The sequence below is a fragment of the Emys orbicularis genome, chromosome 9 (genome assembly GCF_028017835.1).
Source record: "Emys orbicularis isolate rEmyOrb1 chromosome 9, rEmyOrb1.hap1, whole genome shotgun sequence".
Classification (NCBI taxonomy): Eukaryota; Metazoa; Chordata; order Testudines; family Emydidae; genus Emys; species Emys orbicularis.
This window is the reverse complement of record NC_088691.1, coordinates 51075603-51100564: the sequence shown is the minus strand read 5'-3', so window position 1 is coordinate 51100564 and position 24962 is coordinate 51075603. Positions and strand designations below refer to the sequence as shown.

General features: G+C 48.8%; 1 protein-coding gene across 2 annotated transcripts in view; it reads left to right on the top strand.

Moving 5' to 3' along the window:
- Nucleotides 1–24962, top strand: part of RAB6B (RAB6B, member RAS oncogene family) — a 149822-nt gene that overhangs the window by 77847 nt on the left and 47013 nt on the right. For both annotated transcript variants that reach the window (XM_065410954.1, XM_065410953.1), the window contains exon 2: nucleotides 1784–1842. In XM_065410954.1, the coding sequence (XP_065267026.1) occupies nucleotides 1784–1842 (59 nt within the window). The remainder of the gene's footprint in view (nucleotides 1–1783; nucleotides 1843–24962) is intronic.

Here is a 24962-nt window from a genome sequence, read left to right as displayed (position 1 = left end):
TCACTCGGCATCCACCACACTGGTGCAGAGCATGCAGCATGTCCCATTCGCTCCAGGCCCAGTGTCCCCAGTTTGCCTGGCAGATCTCTCAGCCATGCAACAGTCACAGAGGAGAAAATCCCCATGCCTCTGCCCAGGTTATGTCGGACTGGGCAGCAAGTGAGCTTCAGCTGTCCCTCTGATGTGGAAAAGAAGCTGTGAAGTTCAGGCATGAATGCCAAGCAGCTTGCCCAATGCAATTTGGGGGTAGCTTTCTCTGGGGGCTAGAACATTGCTATGGTTCTCCTTCTCTAGCAAATCTGTGCTTTTGGGGAGGGGTGCAGCGGGAAATCGGGGAGATCTAGGGCCTAATCTTAAAACCACTGAAGTCAATGGCAGTCTTTCCATTGGCTCAGGAACTGAGTGTTAAATTTCTGAGTTACAAAACAATCCATCCAGTGTCTCTGAGTTACACAATACTCAGCACCATAGACGCTCCACATGCCCTGCGTGTGTCATCTGCTAAATCCATATTTCACGTGGCATGGGCCCACAGCTTTGCACCACACAATGTCATGCCTGCACCAATAGCTGACCAAGTTCATTGTCGACTCCAGGCACTTGTAGCGGGAGGTTTGCATCATGATGGGTGAACCTTAAAAGATCGAGAGATTGTCTTGGAAAGGGTCCCTGCTCAGCAGATGCCATTCTGAATTCTCCAATGGCTTTTGCATATAAATGCACGCTAGGGACCTAATTCCCTCTGAAAAATAATATTTTGACATTCAAAATAACTAGCCCTGCATAGGAAAGGGAATTATCATTGTGTCATTTAATCAGAATCACTAACGATGCCAGATTGGGTACATTATTCTTCAATCAAGGAAGAGGAGTCAATCACATAGAGAAGGTCAGATCCTCAGCTGGTGTAAATCAACATACTCTGATTTTCACCCCCCAAGGGCCTGGCCCAGCATGACCAAGTTCTTTCAAAAGAAAACCCCACAACTATCGTAAGGGTCTTAATACAGCCATGGGAGAGTGTGGGAGGGGAGAGCCAGAGCTGTGGTTGCATCCTCTGAAAATGACACCTAGATCAGGTGGAGTAAAGACAGCGGCACTCTCTGAGTACAGCTGGCTGACGAAGAGGGGTGGCAGTGGTTTACTGAGGCTGAACAGACATGCACTGAACCTCTGCGGTTGGTGGGGTGAAGTGCACAGCCCCCAGGGGCGAAAAGTTTGGTTACTTTCCATTCCAGTGACCTTGTGTACTGCTGGCAGTGAGAGAATATCACACAGGCAGAAATACCCTAAGAACAGGCTTGTTACTTTGCAGAACAATAATGCTCCGACATCACAGGAGTTAGAGCTTTGGCTAATTTTATCAGAACTGGCCCAACCAAACCTTGCAAGCAGCTACATGGCCACAGCTACAGATCTAGGACACATGCCTTTCTTCTAACACTACTGTCCCCAAACCAGCCTTTATATTCACAAATTCTGTGCCCCCCCCCTCTGCCTATGGACGGGGATTGTAAGCTGTATGACTTTAAAGGGATGCTCTGTTTTACTTCCCCCTAAGAATGTAAAGCAGAAGAATAATGGGCCTAGGCCTACTCCTCTTGACCCGCAGGAATATTCTTATCAGTCAGTGGGCTGCTCGCTGCTGTGTGGGTGTGCAGGGACGTGCCTGGGGTTAGCATGAGCTGTTCTTGTCACCTTTTCGCCTGTGATCTTTAAAAGAAAGTGAAGGGCCTGACTGTGAACTTCTTCACCTAATCCCTTGTTCCTTCTTCTCTTGCAGTTGGGAAGACGTCCCTTATCACAAGGTTCATGTACGACAGTTTTGACAACACGTATCAGGTGAGACCCTTTTTTCCATTTCTGTATCTGGAGTGACACTAACCTCAGTGCACAGAATCGGACCCACCTTGGAGCAGAAATAAGCTCTCTTTCTTCAGAGGTGGGAAATGGACACATGAACACGGCCCACTTACGACTCCTTGTACAGCCCAGCACTGAGATCTAGACTGTAGCGCTGTTTATTTTCAATGGCGCCTACATATTTGCATCCGATTCTTTGTGCATGAATGAAATCAGCAGAGTCTGCTGGGGACCGCTTCTGCCTAGCAACCCAAAATGGGTGCAGTGGTGTGAACACATGCACTTGGATTGCAAACTGGCTTTCCAGTGGTGAATGATGTGCGTGCACTTGGGCTACTCTTTACATTACCCGTTCCCCGCAGTAGCTGGCATTGGCGCGTTTTGCAACCATCATGACATAGTCAGTCTATACGTTTCGTGGAGTTCTCTACTTTATGCAGCTAGTGTCTGTAATTTCAAAGGAATTGTTTTGAGTTCTAGGTGTGTAATGAGAAGTAAACACCAGCTGTGTGATCGCCTCAGACTTTCCAAGTTCCATGCTGATGCTGTTCCCAAAATGCAGGGGGCCTGACTCTCTTCTTGCTTTGGTGTAAATCAGGAGTAACTCCACTGAAGTCAGTGTAAAGCTGAGGAGAATCAAGACTAAGTTCTTCATATCCTAACTCTGCCTTGTACACTAGAGTCTTCCTGAATTAGCTTGGGACCCCAAAGACACAGATTGGGTTTCTCTTTCCTTTCATTGTGCATTCAGACAAAGGGATTTCTCAGCCTTTATTTACTTTTCTTGTGAGTTGAACAACATCCCCCTGGGGCCAATGAACAAAATGTAACTCAATCTAGACTTCCCCTTTCACTTGCGTCTTCACCTTTCCTGGGTTTGTTTCTCTCAGGAGGGATTTGCCCCTGGGGTAAGCGCTCGACCCAAGCGAGATGAAGCGTAGTTTAGCTGAGAGAGAATGGTATCGATCATGACATGTGTCTGCGGGCAGCTCCCATTGCAGAGGAGCCAAAGTGTGACCTTTCAAGCAATACATCGCCTGAAACCCCCATCTGCATGTGAACCCCATCAGAGGCATTTTCCTGGCTGTAGGACTCCTCCTTCTTTGAGTATGCAGTTGTGAGCTGCCCTGATTGTGCACTTCACCAAGGTACCTCGGCCCTGACATAGAGGGTTCACCTTTGTTAGGGAGGAGTGGCTGTGCCATTGATGGTGATGAAACCGTGGACAGCTCTCACGAGGGGCCAGACCCTGATGCCCCACTTGTGGTGACCGGTACTGTGCTCCATGGGTTCTCCGCGGAAGTCAATGGGACTGCTCAGCATGCGTGTAACTCACCGGTCAGTGTGCGTCACATGTCCCCCTCTGTGCCTGATCCACAGAGCAAGACTCTCTGTTACCACCCTAGCGAGAGAGCCCAGCTCCTTTGCATAAGCAGTAGAGACTCAGGTCCTTGTGGTGGGGTCTCCCCTCTTTGCTAGGTTGGTCTGACCTCTGACACCCTCTGGGGAGGCAGAAATTCACCCAGCGATTGCTCCAATACCCAGATCTCTCCCAGCGCCCTGACTGGACAGGACCTCAGTGTCATTGCAAAGAACAGGCAGTGGGAGCAGACGTACGTCCCTCAGTCACAAATGGCCTCGGCGGCCCCTGACTCCCAGGTACGGCGCTTCCTGCCCTTTGGCTGTAGCTGGTTCGTATGTCTGGGGCAGGCTTGCAGGAGCCACATGCTCCAGCTGCTCCTTGGGCTTGCCCCTGAAGTATCCGTGTTGTCCTGTCTCAAGTGGCATCCCTCAGCCCGTTTGCAGAAGAGCTGGCAGCAGGGACAAGATTTTCTGCCAGCCCTCCAGCCAGCTAGTGCTCAGAGGCCAGCTCTGCTGCCTGTCTGTCCCCAGCCTTCACAGCACAGCTGCTGATCTGTGGAGTAGGGGTGTCACTCATTTTGCTGAGAGGGTCCCTGGTTCGATCCCCAGTGTGTCAGCTGCAATGATAGTCATTGCACAAGGAGAGCAGATGCTGGCCCCAGACGACTAGCAAGGCCTAACCCAAAGGGAGTCAATCAGGGCAGAGAAGCAATTGTCCCGGGAACATCTGGAGAGCCCTTAAGGAGCAGGACGTAGGTGGTAGATGTCGCAGAGCCCCCCAAGGGGTGAGGAAGCCCTGCAGCTGGACTGAAGGAACTATCTGGGAGAACCAGAGCAATCCAGGCAGCACAGTGCAGCTGGAGCAGCTGGGGGTTCCCTTGGGGTCATGGAATCCCCCAGGTGGTGCTCCAGCCATCATCGGTCTTGTAGCCAGTCCAGTCCCCACCCCACCCCAAGAAGGTGGGTCCAGCCCCGCTGAGGATTCTGTCCTCTGTGTTCTCTCGATCGCTGGTTTGTCCACTGTGAACCACACTGGGGTAAGATCTGTACCTAAAACAACAGCCACCCAATGCAAAGTGACAGGGTCCTGTACCAAGCCCAGCCTCTCTGTGCTAATGAAGAGAACAGACATTCCCTAAATGGCATTTATTGGCCCAGGGGCTCTGAGGGGCAAGAATCTAGGGACTGTGTTTGGGAGCAGGATTGCCGAGTGTCTGGAGAAGTCTCCCTGTGCAGAAGAGAAGGGAGGATGCTGACCAAAGAAACCAGAGGGGAAGTGTGACAGACCCCTGGGATACAACCTGGAACTGTGGGACCACTATGCTGCCTTCACTCTCCAGCTTGGGTTGTCTCTTACAATGCTATGCCAGTGACAAGCAGCAAACCCCTCCAGGTGCTGTTATCACTCAGCCAACAACGTGCAGAAACACACCCAGCTAAATTGCCTGAATGCTCTCTAAGCCACTCACGAATTATACACAGGGAAACACCAGCAAATCCCCCCAGCCTTGCACCCCAGGAATGTACCTGTCTTACACTGCTCAAGACCTTCTCTTGAATAATGCACGCTCATTAATTAGTTTGCTACTTCATCAGAGGATAGTGGACATACACCAGCCTTTGAAAACTGAGCAGATCCCCCAAGCACTTAGGACAAACTCACTGGTTCAGATGAAACATTAAAATACGTTTATTAACTACAGAAAGATAGATTTTAAGTGATTATAAGAGATAGGCATAAAGGTCAGAGAATGTTACATAAGAAATAAAAAGTAAACACACATTCTAAATTCTAAACTTTATCATACCAAGCAAGAGTTGAATCAAGCAGTTTTTCTCACCCCACTAAGCATTGTAATCAGTTCTTAATACACAGGCAGAATTCCCTGCTTAGCCTGGGACCAATCTCCCCAGTTCAGTGTCTTTTTCTTCCAAATGTTCTTGTTGCCTTCAGAATAGGTCGGGGAGGAGAGAATCTCATGGTGCCCCTGTCCCTTATTTAATACCCTCAGTTCATGTGCCTGAAAAAATATTAGCTCAAACATGGAGTCAAGCATCACATGTCCTGAGGCCTTGCTGAATCACAGAGTTAAGCAAGTGCCATTGTGTGTAGCTGGAGCAAATGTCTCTGATTGAATTGTAATTCTCTTGTTTACAATTCCCCTGTTGGTCAATGGCTGGTTGCTGGCTGTGAGTCACCTCCTTTGAGACTCACAACCTATTTCAATAACAACCATATACCAAAATCTCATAACTCCATATACAATAATGATATACATATTTGGACAGAACAATGAGTTTCAGCAGATCATGACTTTATGATACCTTACAAGGCATTTTTTGTACAAAATATCGGAACCATATACAAGTGGTGAGTGAATGTGGGAGTTACAGGGCACTGTCTTGAGGTACAGTGCATCTCAGGAAGTCACTCTCCATATTTGCTGAGTCCCCACTTCCCTTCTTTGCTGATTGTTCTTAATCCCTGACCTGGGGGGCACTCCTTCACCTCCTCGGATTAGAAGGGGTTCCCAGTGGGGCCAAGAGCCGGTATGCTCACAACATGTAGTTTGAAAGAGGTTATGCTTTTTAGTTGAGAGAAAAAGGACTAGTGACATTTGAGAGCCATTTCCTCAACAATGTTGGGATCCCAGGGCCACCTGATCTAATCAGTGTTGCAATTGACTGGGTGAACAAACAGCTCTTTTACCTTTTACAAGCAATTAAATAATACATCAAAGGAGAGGCATAGTCTGAGCAGACTGTATTGATTGGTGTATTAAACGCTCCCTCACATCCATTATGGCCATGCTGGATTCTGCAAACACAAGCAATAGCTCTGCTCGGTAAATATTTGATTGCTGCTGTCCCAAGTTAAATAGTTTGGTGACTTCTCCTTCTCTTCTGACTGCCCCAATTAGGGAGAGAAGTGCAGTCAGTTTCACACTGCAAAGCACTGTGGGTAAAGGAAAGATAACAGTTACCAAGGCACACAGCACTTCCAAAATGCCCTTGCCTGCTCCAAGATGGCTGCCAATGGTAATGTTTGCAGCCATTCCCATGGCAATTCACCACATTGCCAGAGGCGGCAGGTGCCAGTGATGGGCCCAAGCATTTCATTTATATCCAAGTGGCTGCAAATTTAACAACAGGCAGGATCGTTCCTAAAAGTGACCCATCCTGGCAGCAGTGAGGGGGTGAGGACAACAGCTTCCCCCAAGCTGGTTCCCTTTCAATGCTGGAGCCTGTCTCACGCCAACCCAGGCCTTTATGGGCCTTTGTAATCCCAAGGCCTGCAGCCCCTCTTGCATGCAGGAGCCCCACACCTCCCCACAAGCACTAAATCCAACCCAAGGTGGGTTGATACCTGATTTGCTGGGAAAGGGCTTTGTCCCCCTTTCTCAACCTCCTCAGACATGTGAGCTCTAAATACCCCCCACACTCATTAACGCCCATAGCAGTGATCCTGTGAAATAATGATATCATCACCCTCTCCCCGTCCCCACCCGAGCACATGGGAGCTGAGCCCCAGCCCCTTTCCAGGGTGCACCTGTGCACCTTGGAGGACTCAGAGAACAGCAGGGGACAGGAAGTCCCAGCTAGAGCATTCTGAGAGACATCAGTGGGAGAGGCAGGGTTCCAGTGCCCTCACCCTCCCCGAGCACATGGAGATGGAGCCCTGCATGGCTGCTTGCTGGGAGAGGGGCAGGAATGTGGGGGCAGGGGGCTGCAGGGGCTGCAGAAGGAGAAGCCTCCCCCATACACACAAATACCTTCCCAAGAGAGAGCCAGCTGGGATGATTGGGAGGCAGCGTGTGGCCCACAACCTGGACAAGGGGAACGGAGCGTGGGCTAACGCTGAAACACGGACATTTGAATATGTGACTTTCCCTTGTTACCCAGTGGAATAAAATTGTCAAGAAGCAGGCAAGAGCGGAGATTTACTGCTATTGAAATAAATCAAAGGAAAAACACGAGGAAAGGAACTAGGCAGCGGAACTTATAATAAGAGAAAAAGAAGAACTACAAGAAATCCAGTTGCATCTGACTCTGCCTCAGATCCTCACAGGCATTTAGGTGCCTAACTCCCAATGAAGTCCCTCCTCCTCCTCCTCCGTTCTCATCGTGTGTTGAACCCACTTGTTATGTTCTGTCTTCATCTTAGCCTGGAAGCGCTTTGGGGCAGGAACTGTCTCTCACCATGCATTTGTGGGGCCCCTGACCCTGATCACAGCCTTGTGGCACTGCTGAAATACCAGCAGTAATATCACCCTCACACCTCGGCGACTGTGCCTGCGCTGGGCAAAGTCCAAGAGGTTCCCCTCAGACTGGCATCAGCAACAAACCCTGGTGCCCCATTCATAATTCCCTCCTAGCAAGATGGATGGAGCCTGCCGCTACCCGACCCACTGCTAAACACAGGGAGAGTAGAAGTGGCCGGTTTCCTCGCAATCCATCAGCCAATCGCAGCAAATTTTAGAGGCACTGGGACTGACCAGTGAAGATGGACTAACTGCCATTTGCTGTTGGGCCCTGCAGCACCTCCCACTGGTGGGGTCCAGCTTCCCAGCCCCACCCTGCAAACCAGCAGCAGCTATAAAGGTAAGACACCCTCTCCTCTGATTGCCTGTGAAAATGGGTTTCTGGGCCATTTTGCAAAATCATCTTGGTGCAGTTGCTGCTGCCCCACCAGCTGGGCTGTCTGCTGAATCAGCACCTCAAAAACAACGTTCCTTCCTCGCTACTGGGGCAAGGAGTGCACTTTGGAAGGACCCACGGGGCAGTACCCAGCCCTCACTGGACTATGGCTTCTGTTGGAGCTGCCCTTTCATTCAAAATAGGGAATTTCAAAGGAAATGACAATAAGGGAAGGTAGGAAGGTGCTTCACTGCTCTTCCTTTCTTCAAGCCAGACAGCTGAGGCAATACACTCAGAAACTCTGGCTGGGACTTTCCAAAGCCACCTAAGGGAGTTAGGCACTCACAGGTCTTGTCTACACAGGGACATGCAGGTAAGTTTCTTTTATGCAACGCAGGGTCGATACTTGTTTCTCCAGACCTTGAACCTTCTCTTCCAACATGGAGACGAGCTTGCACTTTATACAGACAAAGTCGTTTCTGTCCTTTGAAAGAAAGACAAACATAGCACATCCTGTGCAGGTAACAACAGCTGAACGCTCAGCATCCATATTTCCTTCCTTCTAAGAGCTTCCTCAGCTGTTGCAGTAACTACCCAGAGAAGCCTGCAAGATGAAAGCCTCAGTGCACTCTCCCCAGGCAAACTCCCTCAGTTAGCCTCCGCTGTTCACCGCTCAGCTGGTTTGCTGCTGACTGCCTTTTTATAACAGTCAGGCCCACTCAAGGCCCACCTGGAACAAAGCACTCCCAATTCACAATTTTCAAACAATCAAGCACACGGTCAAACTGATTAACTGACAAACTGTTCCCGCAACAGACACTCAGATACTCACCAACACAGGCCCACAATGCAGCACTTAGCATACCTCCTCTCGGACAGATCCCAGGCAAACTCCCTCTGTTAGCCTCTGCTGTTCACCGCTCTTTGGATTCTTTGACCATGGGATGGTGTTCCAAGAAGTGCTAGGCAGAGATGGGCTCCACCTAATGAAGAGAGGGAAGAGCATCTTCACAAGCAGGCTGGCTAACCTAGTGAGGAGGGCTTTAAACTAGGTTCACCGGGGAAGGAGACCAAAGCCCTGAGGTAAGTGGGGAAATGGGATACCGGGAGGAAGCACAAGCAGGAGAGCGCAAGAGGAGAGGGCTCCTGTCTCATACTGAGAAAGCGGGATGATCAGCGAGTTATCTTAAGTGCCTGTACACAAATGCAAGGAGCCTGGGAAACAAGCAGGGAGAACTGGAAGTCCTGGCACAGTCAAGGAACTATGATGTGATTGGAATAACAGAGACTTGGTGGGATAACTCACATGACTGGAGTACCGTCATGGATGGATATAAACTGTTCAGGAAGGACAGGCAGAGCAGAAAAGGTGGGGGAGTTGCACTGTATGTAAGAGAGCAGTATGACTGCTCAGAGCTCCGGTATGAAACTGCAGAAAAACCTGAGAGTCTCTGGATTAAGTTTAGAAGTGTGAGCAACAAGGGTGATGTCGTGGTTGGAGTCTGCTATAGACCACCAGACCAGGGGGATGAGGTGGACGAGGCTTTCTTCCGGCAACTAACAGAAGTTACTAGATCACAGGCCCTGGTTCTCATGGGAGACTTCAATCACCCTGATATCTGCTGGGAGAGCAATACAGTGGTGCACAGACAATCCAGGAAGTTTTTGGAAAGTGTAGGGGACAATTTCCTGGTGCAAGTGTTGGAGGAACCAACTAGGGGCAGAGCTCTTCTTGACCCGCAGATCACAAACCGGGAAGAATTAGTAGGGGAAGCAAAATGGGATGGGAACCTGGGAGGCAGTGATCATGAGATGGTTGAGTTCAGGATCCTGACACAAGGAAGAAAGGAGAGCAGCAGAATATGGACCCTGGACTTCAGAAAAGCAGACTTTGACTCCCTCAGGGAACTGATGGGCAGAATCCCCTGGGAGAATAACATGAGGGGGAAAGGAGTCCAGGAGAGCTGGCTGTATTTTAAAGAATCCTTATTGAGGTTGCAGGGACAAACCATCCTGATGTGTAGAAATAATAGTAAATATGGCAGGCGACCAGCTTGGCTTAACAGTGAAATCCTTGCTGATCTTAAACACAAAAAAGAAGCTTACAAGAAGTGGAAGATTGGACAAATGACCAGGGAGGAGTATAAAAATATTGCTCAGGCATGCAGGAGTGAAATCAGGAAGGCCAAATCACACTTGGAGTTGCAGCTAGCAAGGGATGTTAAGAGTAACAAGAAGGGTTTCTTCAGGTATGTTAGCAACAAGAAGAAAATCAAGGAAAATATGGGCCCCTTACTGAATGAGGGAGGCAACCTAGGGACAGAGGATGTAGAAAAAGCTAATGTACTCAATGCTTTTTTTGCTTCTGTCTTCACGAGCAAGGTCAGCTCCCAGACTGCTGCACTGGGCAGCACAGCATGGGGAGGAGGTGACCAGCCCTCTCTGGAGAAAGAAGTGGTTCAGGACTATTTAGAAAAGCTGGACGAGCACAAGTCAATGGGGCCGGATGCACTGCATCCGAGGGTGCTAAAGGAGTTGGCGGATGTGACTGCAGAGCCATTGGCAATTATCTTTGAAAACTCATAGTGATCCGGGGAGGTCCAAGATGACTGGAAAAAGGCTAATGTAGTGCCCATCTTTAAAAAAGGGAAGAAGGAGGATCCGGGGAACTACAGGCCTGTCAGCCTCAACTCAGTCACTGGAAAAATCATGGAGCAGGTCCGCAAGGAATCAATTCTGAAGCACTTAGAGGAAAGGAAAGTGATCAGGAACAGTCAGCATGGATTCACCAAGGGCAAGTCATGCCTGACTAACCTAATTGCCTTCTATGATGAGATAACTGGCTCTGTGGATGAGGAGAAAGCAGTGGATGTGTTATTCCTTGACTTTAGCAAAGCTTTTGATACGGTCTCCCACAGTATTCTTGACGGCAAGTTAAAGAAGTATGGGCTGGATGAATGGACTACAAGGTGGATAGAAAGCTGGCTAGATAGTCGGGCTCAACGGGTAGTGATCAATGGCTCCATGTCTAGTTGGCAGCCGGTATCAAGCGGAGTGCCCCAAAGGTCGGTCCTGGGGCCTGTTTTGTTAACTATCTTCATTAATGATCTGGAGGATGGCATGGACTGCACCCTCAGCAAGTTTGCAGATGACACTAACCTGGGAGGAGTGGTAGATACGCTGGAGGGTAGGGATAGCATACAGAGGGACCTAGACAAATTAGAGGATTGGGCCAAAACAAATCTGATGAGGTTCAACAAGGGTAAGTGCAGAGTCCTGCACTTAGGATGGAAGAATCCCATGCACTGCTACAGACTAGGGACCGAGTGGCTAGGCAGCAGTTCTGCAGAAAAGGACCTAGAGGTTACAGTGGACAAGAAGCTGGATATGAGTCGACAGTGTGCCCTTGTTGCCAAGAAGGCTAACGGCATTTTGGGGTGCATAAGTAGTGGCATTGCCAGCAAATCGAGGGACATGATCATTCCCCTCTATTCGACATTGGTGAGGCCTCATCTAGAGTACTGTGTCCAGTTTTGGGCCCCACACTACAAGAAGGATGTGGAAAAATTGGAAAGAGTCCAGCAGAGGGCAACAAAAATGATTAAGGGGCTGGAGCACATGATTTATGAGGAGAGGCTGAGGGAACTGGGATTGTTTAGTCTGCACAGGAGAAGAATGAGGGGGGATCTGAAAGGGGGTTCCAAAGAGGATGGAGCTAGTCTGTTCTCAGTGTTGTCAGATGACAGAACAAGAAGCAATGGTCTCAAGTTGCAGTGGGGGAGGTTTAGGTTGGATATTAGGAAAAACTATTTCACTAGGAGGGTGGTGAAGCACTGGAATGGGTTACCTAGGGAGGTGGTGGAATCTCCTTCTTTAGAGGTTTTTAAGGTCAGGCTTGACAAAGCCCTGGCTGGGATGATTTAGTTGGGGATTGGTCCCGCTTTGAGCAGGGGGTTGGACTAGATGATCTCCTGAGGTCCCTTCCAACCCAGATATTCTATGATTCCAAATTGATGAACCATGTGAATTTAAAGTGGATTTGTAAAACTGCAGTAAACTCCCCCCCGGGGGGGGGGGAGAGGGATGCTCTGATTCAGAATTAAAGAGGCCTTAATTCGATTTAGGACTGGTCTACACTGGGGGGGGGGGGAATCGATCCAAGATACGCAACTTCAGCTACGCAAATAGCGTAGCTGAAGTAGAAGTATCTTGGATCGAATTACCTGGGGTCCACACGGCGCGGGATTGATGGCCGCGGCTCCCCCGTCGACTGCGCTACCGCCACTCGCTTTGGTGGAGTTCCGGAGTCGATGGTGAGCGCGTTCGGGGATCGATATATCGCGTCTTAACGAGACGTGATATATCGATCCCGGATAAATCGATTGCTACCCGCCAATATGGCGGGTAGTGAAGACGTACCCTTAGTTTAGTTCACTTTGGATGTGAATTAAGCTAAATCAACTTCAGGCCACTTTAATTCTGAATTAGAGTGTTCACACTGGGGTTTAACTAGGTTCAACTAATCCACTTAGACAGTTAATTTGGATTAACATTCCTGAGTGTCCCCATGTAGATAAGCCCTTAGACTCCTTTCTAAATGCCAGCCTCCATGATTGGCTGGCTGCAGCCCCAAAGTGTTCACGTCCTGCATCCCTGCAGTAGGTGATTGGAGAGCCGTGGCCATCAGAATGTAGGACAAGAGGAAGGAACGTTTTCTCTAAGGTTTAGCAAATGGTCAAATTACCTAAAGCTCCCCATTTCACACACTATTCTTCTGTTGTTTCTTTTCATAGATTCATAGATTCTAGGACTGGAAGGGACCTCGAGAGGTCATCGAGTCCAGTCCCCTGCCCGCATGGCAGGACCAAATACTGTCTAGACCATCCCTGATAGACATTTATCTAACCTACTCTTAAATATCTCCAGAGATGGAGATTCCACAACCTCCCTAGGCAATTTATTCCAGTGTTTAACCACCCTGACAGTTAGGAACTTTTTCCTAATGTCCAACCTAGACCTCCCTTGCTGCAGTTTAAGCCCATTGCGTCTTGTTCTATCCTTAGAGGCTAAGGTGAACAAGTTTTCTCCCTCCTCCTTATGACACCCTTTTAGATACCTGAAAACTGCTATCATGTCCCCTCTCAGTCTTCTCTTTTCCAAACTAAACAAACTCAATTCTTTCAGCCTTCCTTCATAGGTCATGTTCTCAAGACCTTTAATCATTCTTGTTGCTCTTCTCTGGACCCTCTCCAATTTCTCCACATCCTTCTTGAAATGCGGTGCCCAGAACTGGACACAATACTCCAGCTGAGGCCTAACCAGAGCAGAGTAGAGCGGAAGAATGACTTCTCGTGTCTTGCTCACAACACACCTGTTAATACATCCCAGAATCATGTTTGCTTTTTTTGCAACAGCATCACACTGTTGACTCATATTTAGCTTGTGGTCCACTATAACCCCTAGATCCCTTTCTGCCGTACTCCTTCCTAGACAGTCTCTTCCCATTCTGTATGTGTGAAACTGATTTTTTCTTCCTAAGTGGAGCACTTTGCATTTGTCTTTGTTAAACTTCATCCTGTTTAACTCAGACCATTTCTCCAATTTGTCCAGATCATTTTGAATTATGACCCTGTCCTCCAAAGCAGTTGCAATCCCTCCCAGTTTGGTATCATCCGCAAACTTAATAAGCGTACTTTCTATGCTAATATCTAAGTCGTTAATGAAGATATTGAACAGAGCCGGTCCCAAAACAGACCCCTGCGGAACCCCACTCGTTATGCCTTTCCAGCAGGATTGGGAACCATTAATAACAACTCTCTGAATACGGTTATCCAGCCAGTTATGCACCCACCTTATAGTAGCCCCATCTAAATTGTTTTTGCCTAGTTTATCAATAAGAATATCATGCGAGACCGTATCAAATGCCTTACTAAAGTCTAGGTATACCACATCCACAGCTTCTCCCTTATCCACAAGACTCGTTATCCTATCAAAGAAAGCTATCAGATTGGTTTGACACGATTTGTTCTTTATAAATCCATGCTGGCTGTTCCCTATCACCTTACCACCTTCCAAGTGTTTGCAGATGATTTCCTTAATTACTTGCTCCATTATCTTCCCTGGCACAGAAGTTAAACTAACTGGTCTGTAGTTTCCTGGCTTGTTTTTATTTCCCTTTTTATAGATGGGCACTATATTTGCCCTTTTCCAGTCTTCTGGAATCTCTCCCGTCTCCCATGATTTTCCAAAGATAATAGCTAGAGACTCAGATACCTCCTCTATTAGCTCCTTGAGTATTCTAGGATGCATTTCATCAGGCCCTGGTGACTTGCAGGCATCTAACTTTTCTAAGTGATTTTTAACTTGTTCTTTTTTTATTTTATCTGCTAAACCTACCCCCTTCCCATTACCATTCACTATGTTAGGCATTCCTTCAGACTTCTCGGTGAAGACCGAAACAAAGAAGTCATTAAGCATCTCTGCCATTTCCAAGTTTCCTGTTACTGTTTCTCCCTCTTCACTAAGCAGTGGGCCTTGCGCTCAGATGATTACAGCTGCTGCAGCCAGGCCTGAACTGATGGATCTGGAGTTCTCATTCAGTCTTGTACTTGTCATACGAGAGCTTGCATTTCTGTGGCTGTGGACTCTTATGCTCGGGCTGGGCAGCAGACACCGTCCACGTTAACTGACCTGTTTCTATCAGTGACAGCAGTTCTCAAAGCGGGGCTGGACACATGGATGCCAGTTCTCTTTAATGCCAGCTGGTAAATCACATTCACTGATACTAACAAACACAGGAAGGCCTCCCTTTTCAAAATCAGCTAGTGATATTTGGGTGCCCAACTTGATTCTCAGAGGGGGAGTGTTATCACAAAATGGCCCAACCCAACAGACCTAGCGCCAGTCCGTTTACAGCCACTGACACATGGCTTGTGGGGACTATTTGCTGAGTGCTGTGACAAGCATTCCGATCATAGACCCATAGGGTTAGAAGGGACTGCAAGGGTCATCTAGTCTAACTCCCTGCCAAGATGCAGGATTTGTTGGGTCTAAACCGTCCAAGACAGGTGACTATCCAGCCTCCTTTTGAAAACCTCCAGTGAAGGAGCTTCCACAACCTCCCTAGTCGTCTGTTCCATTGCCCTACTGTTCTTACAGTTAGGAAGATTTCCCTGAGATTTAATCTAAATCTGCTGTGCTGTAGTTTGAACCCATTGCATCTTGTCCAGCCCTCTGTGGCAAGAGAGAACAACTTTTCTCTATCTTTTTTATGGCAGCCTTTGAAGTATTTGAAGACAACTATCAGGTCCCCCCTTCATCTCCTCTTTTCCAAACTAAACATACCCCATTCCTTCAGACTTTGCCCATATGGCTCACATTCCATCCCTTTGATCATCTTTGTTGCTCACCTTTCCAGTTTCTCTACATCCTTTCTATGCATTGGTGACCAAAACTGGACACAGTAACCCAGCTGAGGCCTAACCAGCACTGAGTAGAGCCGTACTATCACCTCCCATGACTTGCATGCTATGCCTCCGTTAATGCAACTTAAAATTGCATTTGCTTTTTTTGCAACAGCTTCACATTGTTGACTCATGTCAAGGTTGTGATCCACCACAACTCCCAGATCCTTCTCAGCAGTGCTGCTGCCAAGCCAGTTCTCCCCCATTCTGTATTTGTGCATAAATACATCACAACTCATTTTGATTTCTTCCAAAGGAAAGCATCCAGTGTGAAACTATTTATACTGGCTTACCGGATTCATGCTCTCCTAGACTGGCTCATCCATATGAGGAGGTATAATCATGGGGGTTTTTTATGGGGGTGGGGGGGGCGTAAATCATGACAACTGCATTGTTTAGGTTTGCATGAGTGTTTCCCATTCTAAGGGCCTGCATTTTCAAACCAAAAACTACAGATGTGCTAAAGTAGGGCTCTATGATGGAGGCTGGTTGCAGCCATAGCTATTACCTGTCAGGGAGACTCTAGATATCCTTAACCCTGCCTCAGCCTGGGGGGAGGGACCAGATGACCTCTTGAGGCATCTTCCAGCCCTACATTTCTATCTAGGATGGGACGACTGCAGCCTTCTAGTGAGTCAACTGACTCTGCCTCCTGATAAATGGCACTCCCCAACTCTGCCAGGGAAGAGATTCCATTCCAACGTCTCCAAACACTAGAGGAATGGGCTGACCACTCCATTTGAACAGCGTGGGTGAGGGGCAGCCTGCCCACAATCCTTAATGCACAGGTTCCTGTCGGCCTGCTTCTCTGTTCCACCACAACTGGATTAGCCATGCTCACGTGACTCCCATTTGTAATGCTCTTCAGTATGCCTAGTTTTAAAAACAGTTCATTAAGTCGAGGTGCCCATCCCCCAGCGTAACATGTTCCGCGTCCTAGGAGCCTCCAGCCACAGGAACAATCCCTTAACTACTCTCTCACCTCTCCGTTAAGGGGACTGCACTGTGCAGCACCAGCCTGCTAGGTATTCAGGGCTGTCTGGCAATGGGTGTTGTCACCTAACATGTCCTCTGGGTATCCCCAGACTCGGGTCCTCCTTCTGACTCGCGTGCATCCCTGTCCTTTCACGCCGTTTTCCAATGCCTTGTGCTCTGCACTCCTCAGCAGCAGTAGTGTCCAAGGGGTGGTCTAGTATTCTTCTTTCTGCTGGCTTGTCACTGCCTCTCTCCAGCCTTCTCTCTCACCGCCCCCCCTTCTCCTCCACACCAGCGTGTTGGAGGGATATAATGGCTTTGTCCAGCTCTCCTCATCCCCGTCCCTGCCTCTCCACCCCCACCCCCTTTGTTCTCAAGTAAGCAGCAGTGCTTAAGTGATGTATATTTAAGTGCCTCTGAGCTTCAGAGCACTGAAACTAGGTTACTTGCCTCTCCGAGGGGGGACGGGCTGGTCAGATATCCAGGTAATCTCTTGACTGTCTCCATTGCTTTTATCTCTTAAGTCCCACTTCACCCCCTTCAAGCATTTAAAGGGGAGGAGCAATGAAGGTGCTCAGAATCACAGGCACCAGCTTCCTCCTTTCCCCGGGGGTGCTCAACTCCCTTCATCCCTAGGCCCTGCCCTCACTCCACTTCTTCCCACCTCCACTCCACCCCCATTCCACCTCTTCCCACACCTGCTTCACCCGCACCCCGCCTCTTTCTGTCCAGTTTCGCCCCCGAGGCCCTGCCCTCACACCAACCCTTCACTAGGGTTGCCAACTATCTAGTCACACAAAACCAAACACCTTAGCCCCGCCCCTGCCCTGAGGCCCTGCCCCCCACTCACTACATTTTCCCTCCCTCGGTGGCTCGCTCTCCCCCACCCTCACTCGCTTTTGCTGGGCTGGGGGAGGTGGTTGGGGTGCAGGAGGGGTGAGGGCTCTAGCTGGGGCTGCAGACTCTGGGGTGGGGCCAGAAATGAGGGGTTCAGGGTGTGGGAGAGGGCTCTGGGCTTGTGCAGGGGTTACGGTGCGGGGAGGGGTTGAAGGCTCTGGGCTGGAGGTGCGGGCACTGGGGTGGAGCCAGGGTCGAGATGAAGGGTTTGGGGTACAGGAGGGGATGAGGGCCCTGGCTGGGGTGCAGGCTCTGGGGTGGGGCCAGGGATGAGAGGTTTGGGGTGCAGGAGGGTGCTCTGGGTTTTTGGGGGGGTTCACGGCTGGGGCAGGGGGTTGGGGCTCGGTGTTGGGACAGGGGCTTACCTCTGGCAGCTCCCAGTCCGTGGTGCAGCAGGGAGGCTAAGGCAGGCTGCTTGCCTCTCCTGGCACCGTGCTGCGTGCACCCTGGAAGCGGCCAGCAGGTCCGGGTCCTAGGCAGGGGGCCAGGAGGCTTCATGCACTGCTCTTGCCCACAGGCACTGCCCCCCCCCCCCAGTTCCCATTGGCCAGTTCCCAGCCAATAGGAGTGCAGAGCTGTGCTCGGGGCAGGGGCAGCGCACAGAGCCCCGTGGCTCCCCTGCCTAGAAGCTGAACCTGCTGGCCGCTTCCAGGGCACAGCATGGTGCCAGCCAGGACAGGTAGGGACTAGCCTGCCTTAGCACCACGGTGGTGCTGACCGGAGTCGCCAGGGTCCCTCTTCGACCAGGTGTTCCAGTCAAAAACCGGACACCTGGTCACCCTACCCTTCACCTGAGGCCCCACTCCTGAGCTTCCTCTTCCCCTGAAGACCCTGTCCCCCGCTCCCTCTTCTCTACCCCTTCCCCCTGTTCTGGCACCCCTGCTTTGCCATCATCCATGCACTATACACATGGGAACATTTTCAATCCAACACCAGCACTTGTACAGTTGTGGTGGGAAGGCTTTTGTGTCAAAGGAAGTGGGCCCAGACCTGGGAGACGGGGTCAGGAAATTAATTGGAACTGGCTATTGTCAAATGGTTTGTATTTTAACGGGAAAAGAGCTTTCTGTGATCAGGATTTAGATTCAGTCTTGTGTCATTTACTCAGCCAGATATAGACTCAGAGTGCAGTTCACAACGGTGAATTAAAGGAAGTTTGTCTGTTCGCCCTTCCCCATCTACTGTATGTAAGCAATGCTGCCATATGGGTGTTTTCTGTATAGAACCGTGTCCTTTTGTGCCTTCACAGTGTGAGTTCTTCACAGTAGGGGCCACTTTATTTGGTGCCATTCACCTAGGGCCAGATTTTCAAATGTGGGGGCCTACAGTTGTGAACGTAACTCTGTATTTAGATACCTACATACCCGTTTTAGACATCCCTCACCTAATTTAGGCACTTTGATTTTGCAACCTAGCTTTAATTCAATGACTTCAGTGAGCTACCAGTCAGGCACACCAGTCTGCTATTTATCAATAGCAGGTTTGAAGCCTAGATTTTTTTATATACCCTCTTGACAACTCCATCACTCCGTAATGTCCCAGGAATTGTCGTTATTCTCATGCTGTGACATGTAAAGAAACCCATTCCGGAAACAGGACAGAGTTTGCAATCTATACAGTTCTATCACTATGGCTCTGCGGTAGAGTTCGTTGGGAATTTTTCAACTAACTATTTTTTCGTCAGAAAATGCCAATTCATCGAAACCAAAACTTCATAGGGGAAGGGTCTTTTTCAGTGAATTTCTTGATTCAAAATATTTTAAAAAGAAGTTTAAAAATTAATGAAAAAAATCTGTTTTCCTGTTTTCAAAATGACTTTTTTGTTTTGAAATTTAAGCTAAGTAGAGGAAAATTAAAACTGATAAAAGTGTAAACAAAACATTTTAATTGACCCAAACAGAAAAAAAAATCAGCTTTTCAATTTGTGAAAATTTTCAAGGTTTCACCTTTTTGTCCTGATTTGAAATGGGGAAAAAAATTGAAATCTCAAAACTTTGGTAGGACAGGAAAACTTCCCCACCCAGCTTTACTCTGCAGTTCATTGGCTGGGCGTGGGGAAGGAGGCAAATAGCAAAGAGGTGGGGGAATTGGGAGGGTTGCTGAATACTTACTGCCTAGCTCAAGCAAGACTTGATGCAAGAGTCCCTTTTGCTGCACATACTGTAATTTAAAGTTTGGACGGTTTGATTTTGCCCCATAGTGACCTCTGATGCGCCTCTGATGAGAAACAGTCAAATGAAAGAGTCCCATTCAATTACATCATATAATGACAGACAGCTAAAAAGTGCTTATATACAAATGCTAGAAGTCTAAATAATAAGATGGGTGAACTAGCGTGCCTCGTATTAAATTAGGATATTGATATAATAGGCATCACAGAAACTTGATGGAATGAGGATAATCAATGGGACACAGTAATACCAGAGTACAAAATATATTGGAAGGATAGAACAGGTCATGCTGGTGGCGGAGTGGCACTATATGTGAAAGAAAGCGTAGAATCAAATGAAGTAAAAATCTTAAATGAACCAAACTGTTCCATAGAATATCTATGGATAGTAATTCCATGCTCTAATAATAAGAATATAGCAGTAGGGATATATTACCAACCACCTGACCAGGATGGTGAGAGTGACTGTGAAATGCTCAGGGAGATTAGAGAGGTTATTAAAATAAAAAAAAACAATAATACTGAAGGATTTCAACTATCCCCATATTGACTGGGTACCTGTCACCTCAGGACGGGATGCAGAGATAAAGTTTCTTGACACCTTAAATGACTGCTTCTTGGAGCAGCTAGTCCTGGAACCCACAAAAAGATAGGCAATTCTTGAATTAGTCCTAAGTGGAGCACAGGATTAGGTCCAAGAGGTGAATATAGCTGGACCGCTTGGTAATAGTGACCATAATATAATTAAATTTAACATCCCTGTGACAGGGAAAACATCACAGCAGCCCAACACCGTAGCATTTAATTTCAGAAAGGGGGACTACACAAAAATGAGGAAGTTAGTTAAACAGAAATTAAAAGGTACAGTGCCAAAAGTGAAAGTTAAATCCTAATGAGGAAAATAGAAAGGCACATAAACTCTGGCAAATGAAGTGTAAAAATATAATTAGGAAGGCCAAAAAAGAATTTGAGGAACAGCTAGCCAAAGACTCAAAAAGTAATAGCAAAAAAAAATTTTTTTTTTACATACATCAGAAGCAGGAAGCTTGCTAAACAACCAATGAGGCCACTGGATGATCGAGATGCTAAAGGAGCTCTCAAGGATGATAAGGCTATTGCAGAGAAAATAAATGAATTCTTTGCATTGGTCTTCATGGCTGAAGATGTGAGAGAGATTCCCAAACCTGAGCCATTCTTTTTAGGTGACAAATCTGAGGAACTGTCCCAGATTGAGGTATCATTAGAGGAGGTTTTGGAACCAATTGATAAACTAAACAGTAATAAATCACCAGGACTAGATGGTATTCACCCAGGAGTTCTGAAGGAACGCAAATGTGAAATTGCAGAACTACTAACTGTAGTTTGTAACCTATCATTTAAATCAGCTTCTGTACAAAATGACTGGAGGATAGCTAATGTGATACTAATTTTTTAAAAGGGCTCCAGAGGTGACCCCAGCAATTTCAGACCAGTAAGCCTGACTTCAGTACTGGGCAAACTGGTTGAAACTATAGTAAAGAACAAAATAGTCAGATACATAGATGAACATAATTTCTTGGGAACATAAATTCATGGTTTTTATAAAGGGAAACAATGCCTCATCAATCAACTGGAATTCTTTGGGCATGTCTACACTACAAGAGTAGTTCGATTTTACTTAAATCGAATATTTGGAATCAATATTACAAAGTCGAACGTGTGTGTCCACACTAAGGACAGTAATTCGACTTTGTGAGTCCACACTAATGGGGCAAGCGTCGACATTGGAAGCGGTGCACTGTGGGCAGCTATCCCACAGTTCCCGCAGTCCCCGCTGCCCATTGGAATTCTGGGTTGAGCCCCCAATGCCTTCTGGGGAAAAAAATGTGTCGAGGGTGGTTTTGGGTAACTGTCGTCATACAACCGTCACTCCCGCCCTCCCTCCCTGAAAGCACCGGCGGGAAATCAGTTCGCGCACTTTTCTGGTCAGTGACAGCACGGACGCCACAGCACTGCGAGCATGGAGCCCGCTGCGACCATCGCTGCAGTTGTGGCCGTTGTCAACACCTCGCAGCTTATCATCCACCTTTCCCAGAGGCAGATGCTGAGAAATCGGGCGAGGAGGCTACGGCAGCGCGGTGAGGACCTGAAGTCTGAGAGTGGCACAGACCTGTCACAAAGCACGGGACCCCGCGCCGAGGACATCATGGTGGTAATGGGTCATGTTGATGTTGTGGAACGGCGATTCTGGGCCCGGGAAACAAGCACGGACTGGTGGGACCGCATAGTGCTGCAGGTCTGGGATGAATCCCAGTGGCTGCGAAACTTTCGCATGCGTAAGGGAACTTTCCTTGAACTTTGGAGTTGCTGTCCCCTGCCCTGAAGCGCAAGGACACCCGGATGCGAGCAGCCCTGACTGTCCAGAAGCGAGTGGCCATAGCCCTCTGGAAGCTTGCAACGCCGGACAGCTACCGGTCAGTCGCGAACCACTTTGGCGTGGGCAAATCTACCGTGGGGGTTGTTGTGATGCAAGTAGCCAACGCAATCATTGAACTACTGCTCTCAAAGGTAATGACCCTGGGAAACGTGCAGGTCATCATAGATGGCTTCGCCGCGATGGGATTCCCAAACTGCGGTGGGGCTATAGATGGAACTCACATCCCTATCCTGGGACTGGACCACCAGGCCAGCCAGGGCTACTTTTCAATAGTGCTGCAAGCACTGGTGGACCATAGGGGACATTTTACAAACATCAACGTCGGATGGCCGGGCAAGGTTCATGACGCTCGTGTTTTCAGGAACTCTGGTCTGTTTAGATGGCTGCAGGAAGGTATTTACTTCCCGGACCACAAAATAACTCTTGGGGATGTGGAGATGCCTATAGTCATACTCGGGGACCCAGCCTACCCGCTAATGCCCTGGCTCATGAAGCCCTATACAGGCGCCCTGGACACTGAAAAAGAACTCTTCAACTACCGGCTGAGCAAGTGCAGAATGGTGGTGGAGTGTGCTTTTGGACGTCTCAAGGGGAGATGGAGAACCTTACTGACTCGCTCTGATCTCAGCGAAACCAATATCCCCATTGTTATTGCAGCTTGCTGTGTGCTCCACAATCTGTGTGAGAGCAAGGGGGAGACCTTTATGGCGGGGTGGGAGGTTGAGGCAAATAGCCTGGCTGCTGATTACGCCCAGCCAGACAGCCGGGCGATTAGAAGAGCCCAGCGGGACGCGCTGTGCATCCGGGAGGCTTTGAAAGCTAGGTTCCTGAGTGAGCAGGGTAACCTGTGACTATTAAGTTTGTTTACAGAGAAGCTGAACCTGCCCCCGTTTCTTTACCCAGTAAATGTTCACTATCCTCTCCAGTTACATACCCCGTTCACCCCGTTCCCCCCCTTCCAACACACGTTTAAAAATAAAATCACTTGAAATTTGTTAATGAACACCGTTTTCTTTATTACTCTTTTTGCGGGAAAGTGTTGAACCTGGGACGTAGACTGTGGTGGGGAGCGGGTGTAGTGTAGTGATGCAAAGGATGCTTCTAAACTCGAGGAATGACAGGCTCCGCACTGGTGGACTGGTTGTTTCAACGGAGCCTGCCACCCCTCCTGTTCGGGACTCTGTGTGTGGGGGCTATGTGACTTTGTGGCAGGGGGAGGACGGTTACAGATCCCCTGCTGCGTGGCTCTGTGATCCAGGATAAGGACCGCTGCATAAGATCTCTAACCGCCCTCCCCCGCCACAAAGTCACATAGCCCCCCCCCACACACACACAGAACATGAAAACCACCTCCCAGACTGACCAGGGTAACTAGTGAATGCAATGTGTGTGTGCCCTGCTGCTGAACCTGCCCCCGCGTCTGTACCCTGGTAAAGGTGACTGTCCTGTCCAATTACCAACCCCCTTCCCCCCCTTCAAACAGACTCTCCTCTAAAAGAACATGATGGAAACAGTAATTAACAGAAACGTATTTTTTATTAGCAACTACACATGAAACTGGGGGATGAAACTGGGACGGGGGCTTGGGTGAGGCGGGAAGGAAAGGACTTATCAAATTTTGGGGAATGAGAGCCTTCTGGTACTTGAGCAGTCTGCAGGCGTGGAGTGAGAGTTTTCACGGACTCTGCCGCCCCTCCTTCTTGGGACTTTGGGTGAGGGGGGTATGGGACTTTGTGGCGGAGGAGGGCGGTTAGAGATAGACTTCAGCGGGGCTCTGTCCTCCTGCCTCCGGTCCTGCAGAACATCCACAAGGCGCCGGAGCGTGTCCGTTTGCTCCCTCATTAGTCCAAGCAGTGTTTGAGTCGCCTGCTGGTCTTCCTGCCGCCACCTCTCCTCCCGTTCCATGTGTGATCGGTGCATTTGGGACAAGTTCTCCCTCCACTGGGTCTGCTGGGCTGCCTGGGCTCGGGAGCAGCCCATAAGTTCCGAGAACATGTCCTCCCATGTCCTCTTCTTCCTACGCCTAATCTGCGCTAGCCTCTGGGAGTGTGATGCCAGGGTAGTTCGGGAGACAGTCGCAGCTGTGGGATGGGAAAAAGGGAGTGAATTCCTCAGAAAGATAAATTTTTGGGTGAACAAAGAACATAGTCTTTCTCTGTGAACAAGACCATGCACAGCACCTATCACATGCGCACTCAGGACAAGGTCGAATTTTCGGCCTTCGCATTCAGTGCCTGGGGTCTTGCAGTGCAGATCAGACAAGCGGGACAGGACAGCGGAATTTGGGTAACAGGCTGACATGGTAAGCCGTAGACTTGTGGCTGCTTAAAACTTTAATAATAGCACTGGCCTCCTTTCATGTTCAAAGCAATGCCAGTCCCTGCTGGCAGCAATCCGGCAAGCATGAACTCTGCCCCTGTCCCACCCCCTTGCGGCTGTCCCAGGGAAAGATCCCTGTATGCTGCTCCTCTCCCGCCTCCACCGCGTGGCTCTAAACCGCCGGTTACAGTTCTGTAAAGGAACAGGCAAGCAGTCCCAATACTAACATTCCCCAACCTAATTCAAAGCAGGTCACCATGAGCGACATCACTCTGATGAGGATTTCAGAGATGGAGAAAGAACGGATGCTTCGGGAAAGCCTGCAAAGACCAGGGCCATATGCCGCCATGCTCTGCAAGGCAATGATCCCCGAGTACTTGCTTGTCTCCTGGCACGGAAACGTTTCCTACCACGGAGGACCCAATAAGGCCGCTCTCCCCAGGAACCTGATGCAAAGGCTTTCCAATTACCTCCAGGAGAGCTTCGTGGAGATGTCCCAGGAGGATTTCTGCTCTATCCCCGGACATATAGACCGGATTTTACTGTAGCTGCACTGGCAGGGACTAAACAGTAGAGCGCCTAGGGCAAAACAATCATGCTAAACCGGACATTGTTAGATTTTTTTTCTGTAGTTGCACTGCCAAGGACTGAAACCTTAAGCGCCTAGGGCAAACTAATCATGAAAAACCCATTGTTAATATTCCTGTTCTGTTAAAAATAAATGTTTACATGTTTAAAACACTTACTGACTGATCCTTCCCCTGATTCAGGGTCAGGGTTAACGCCTGGGGACGGTTGGTAAGGGATCTCTGTAAGGGTGATGAAGAGATCCTGGCTGTCGGGGAAATCAGCGTTGTAA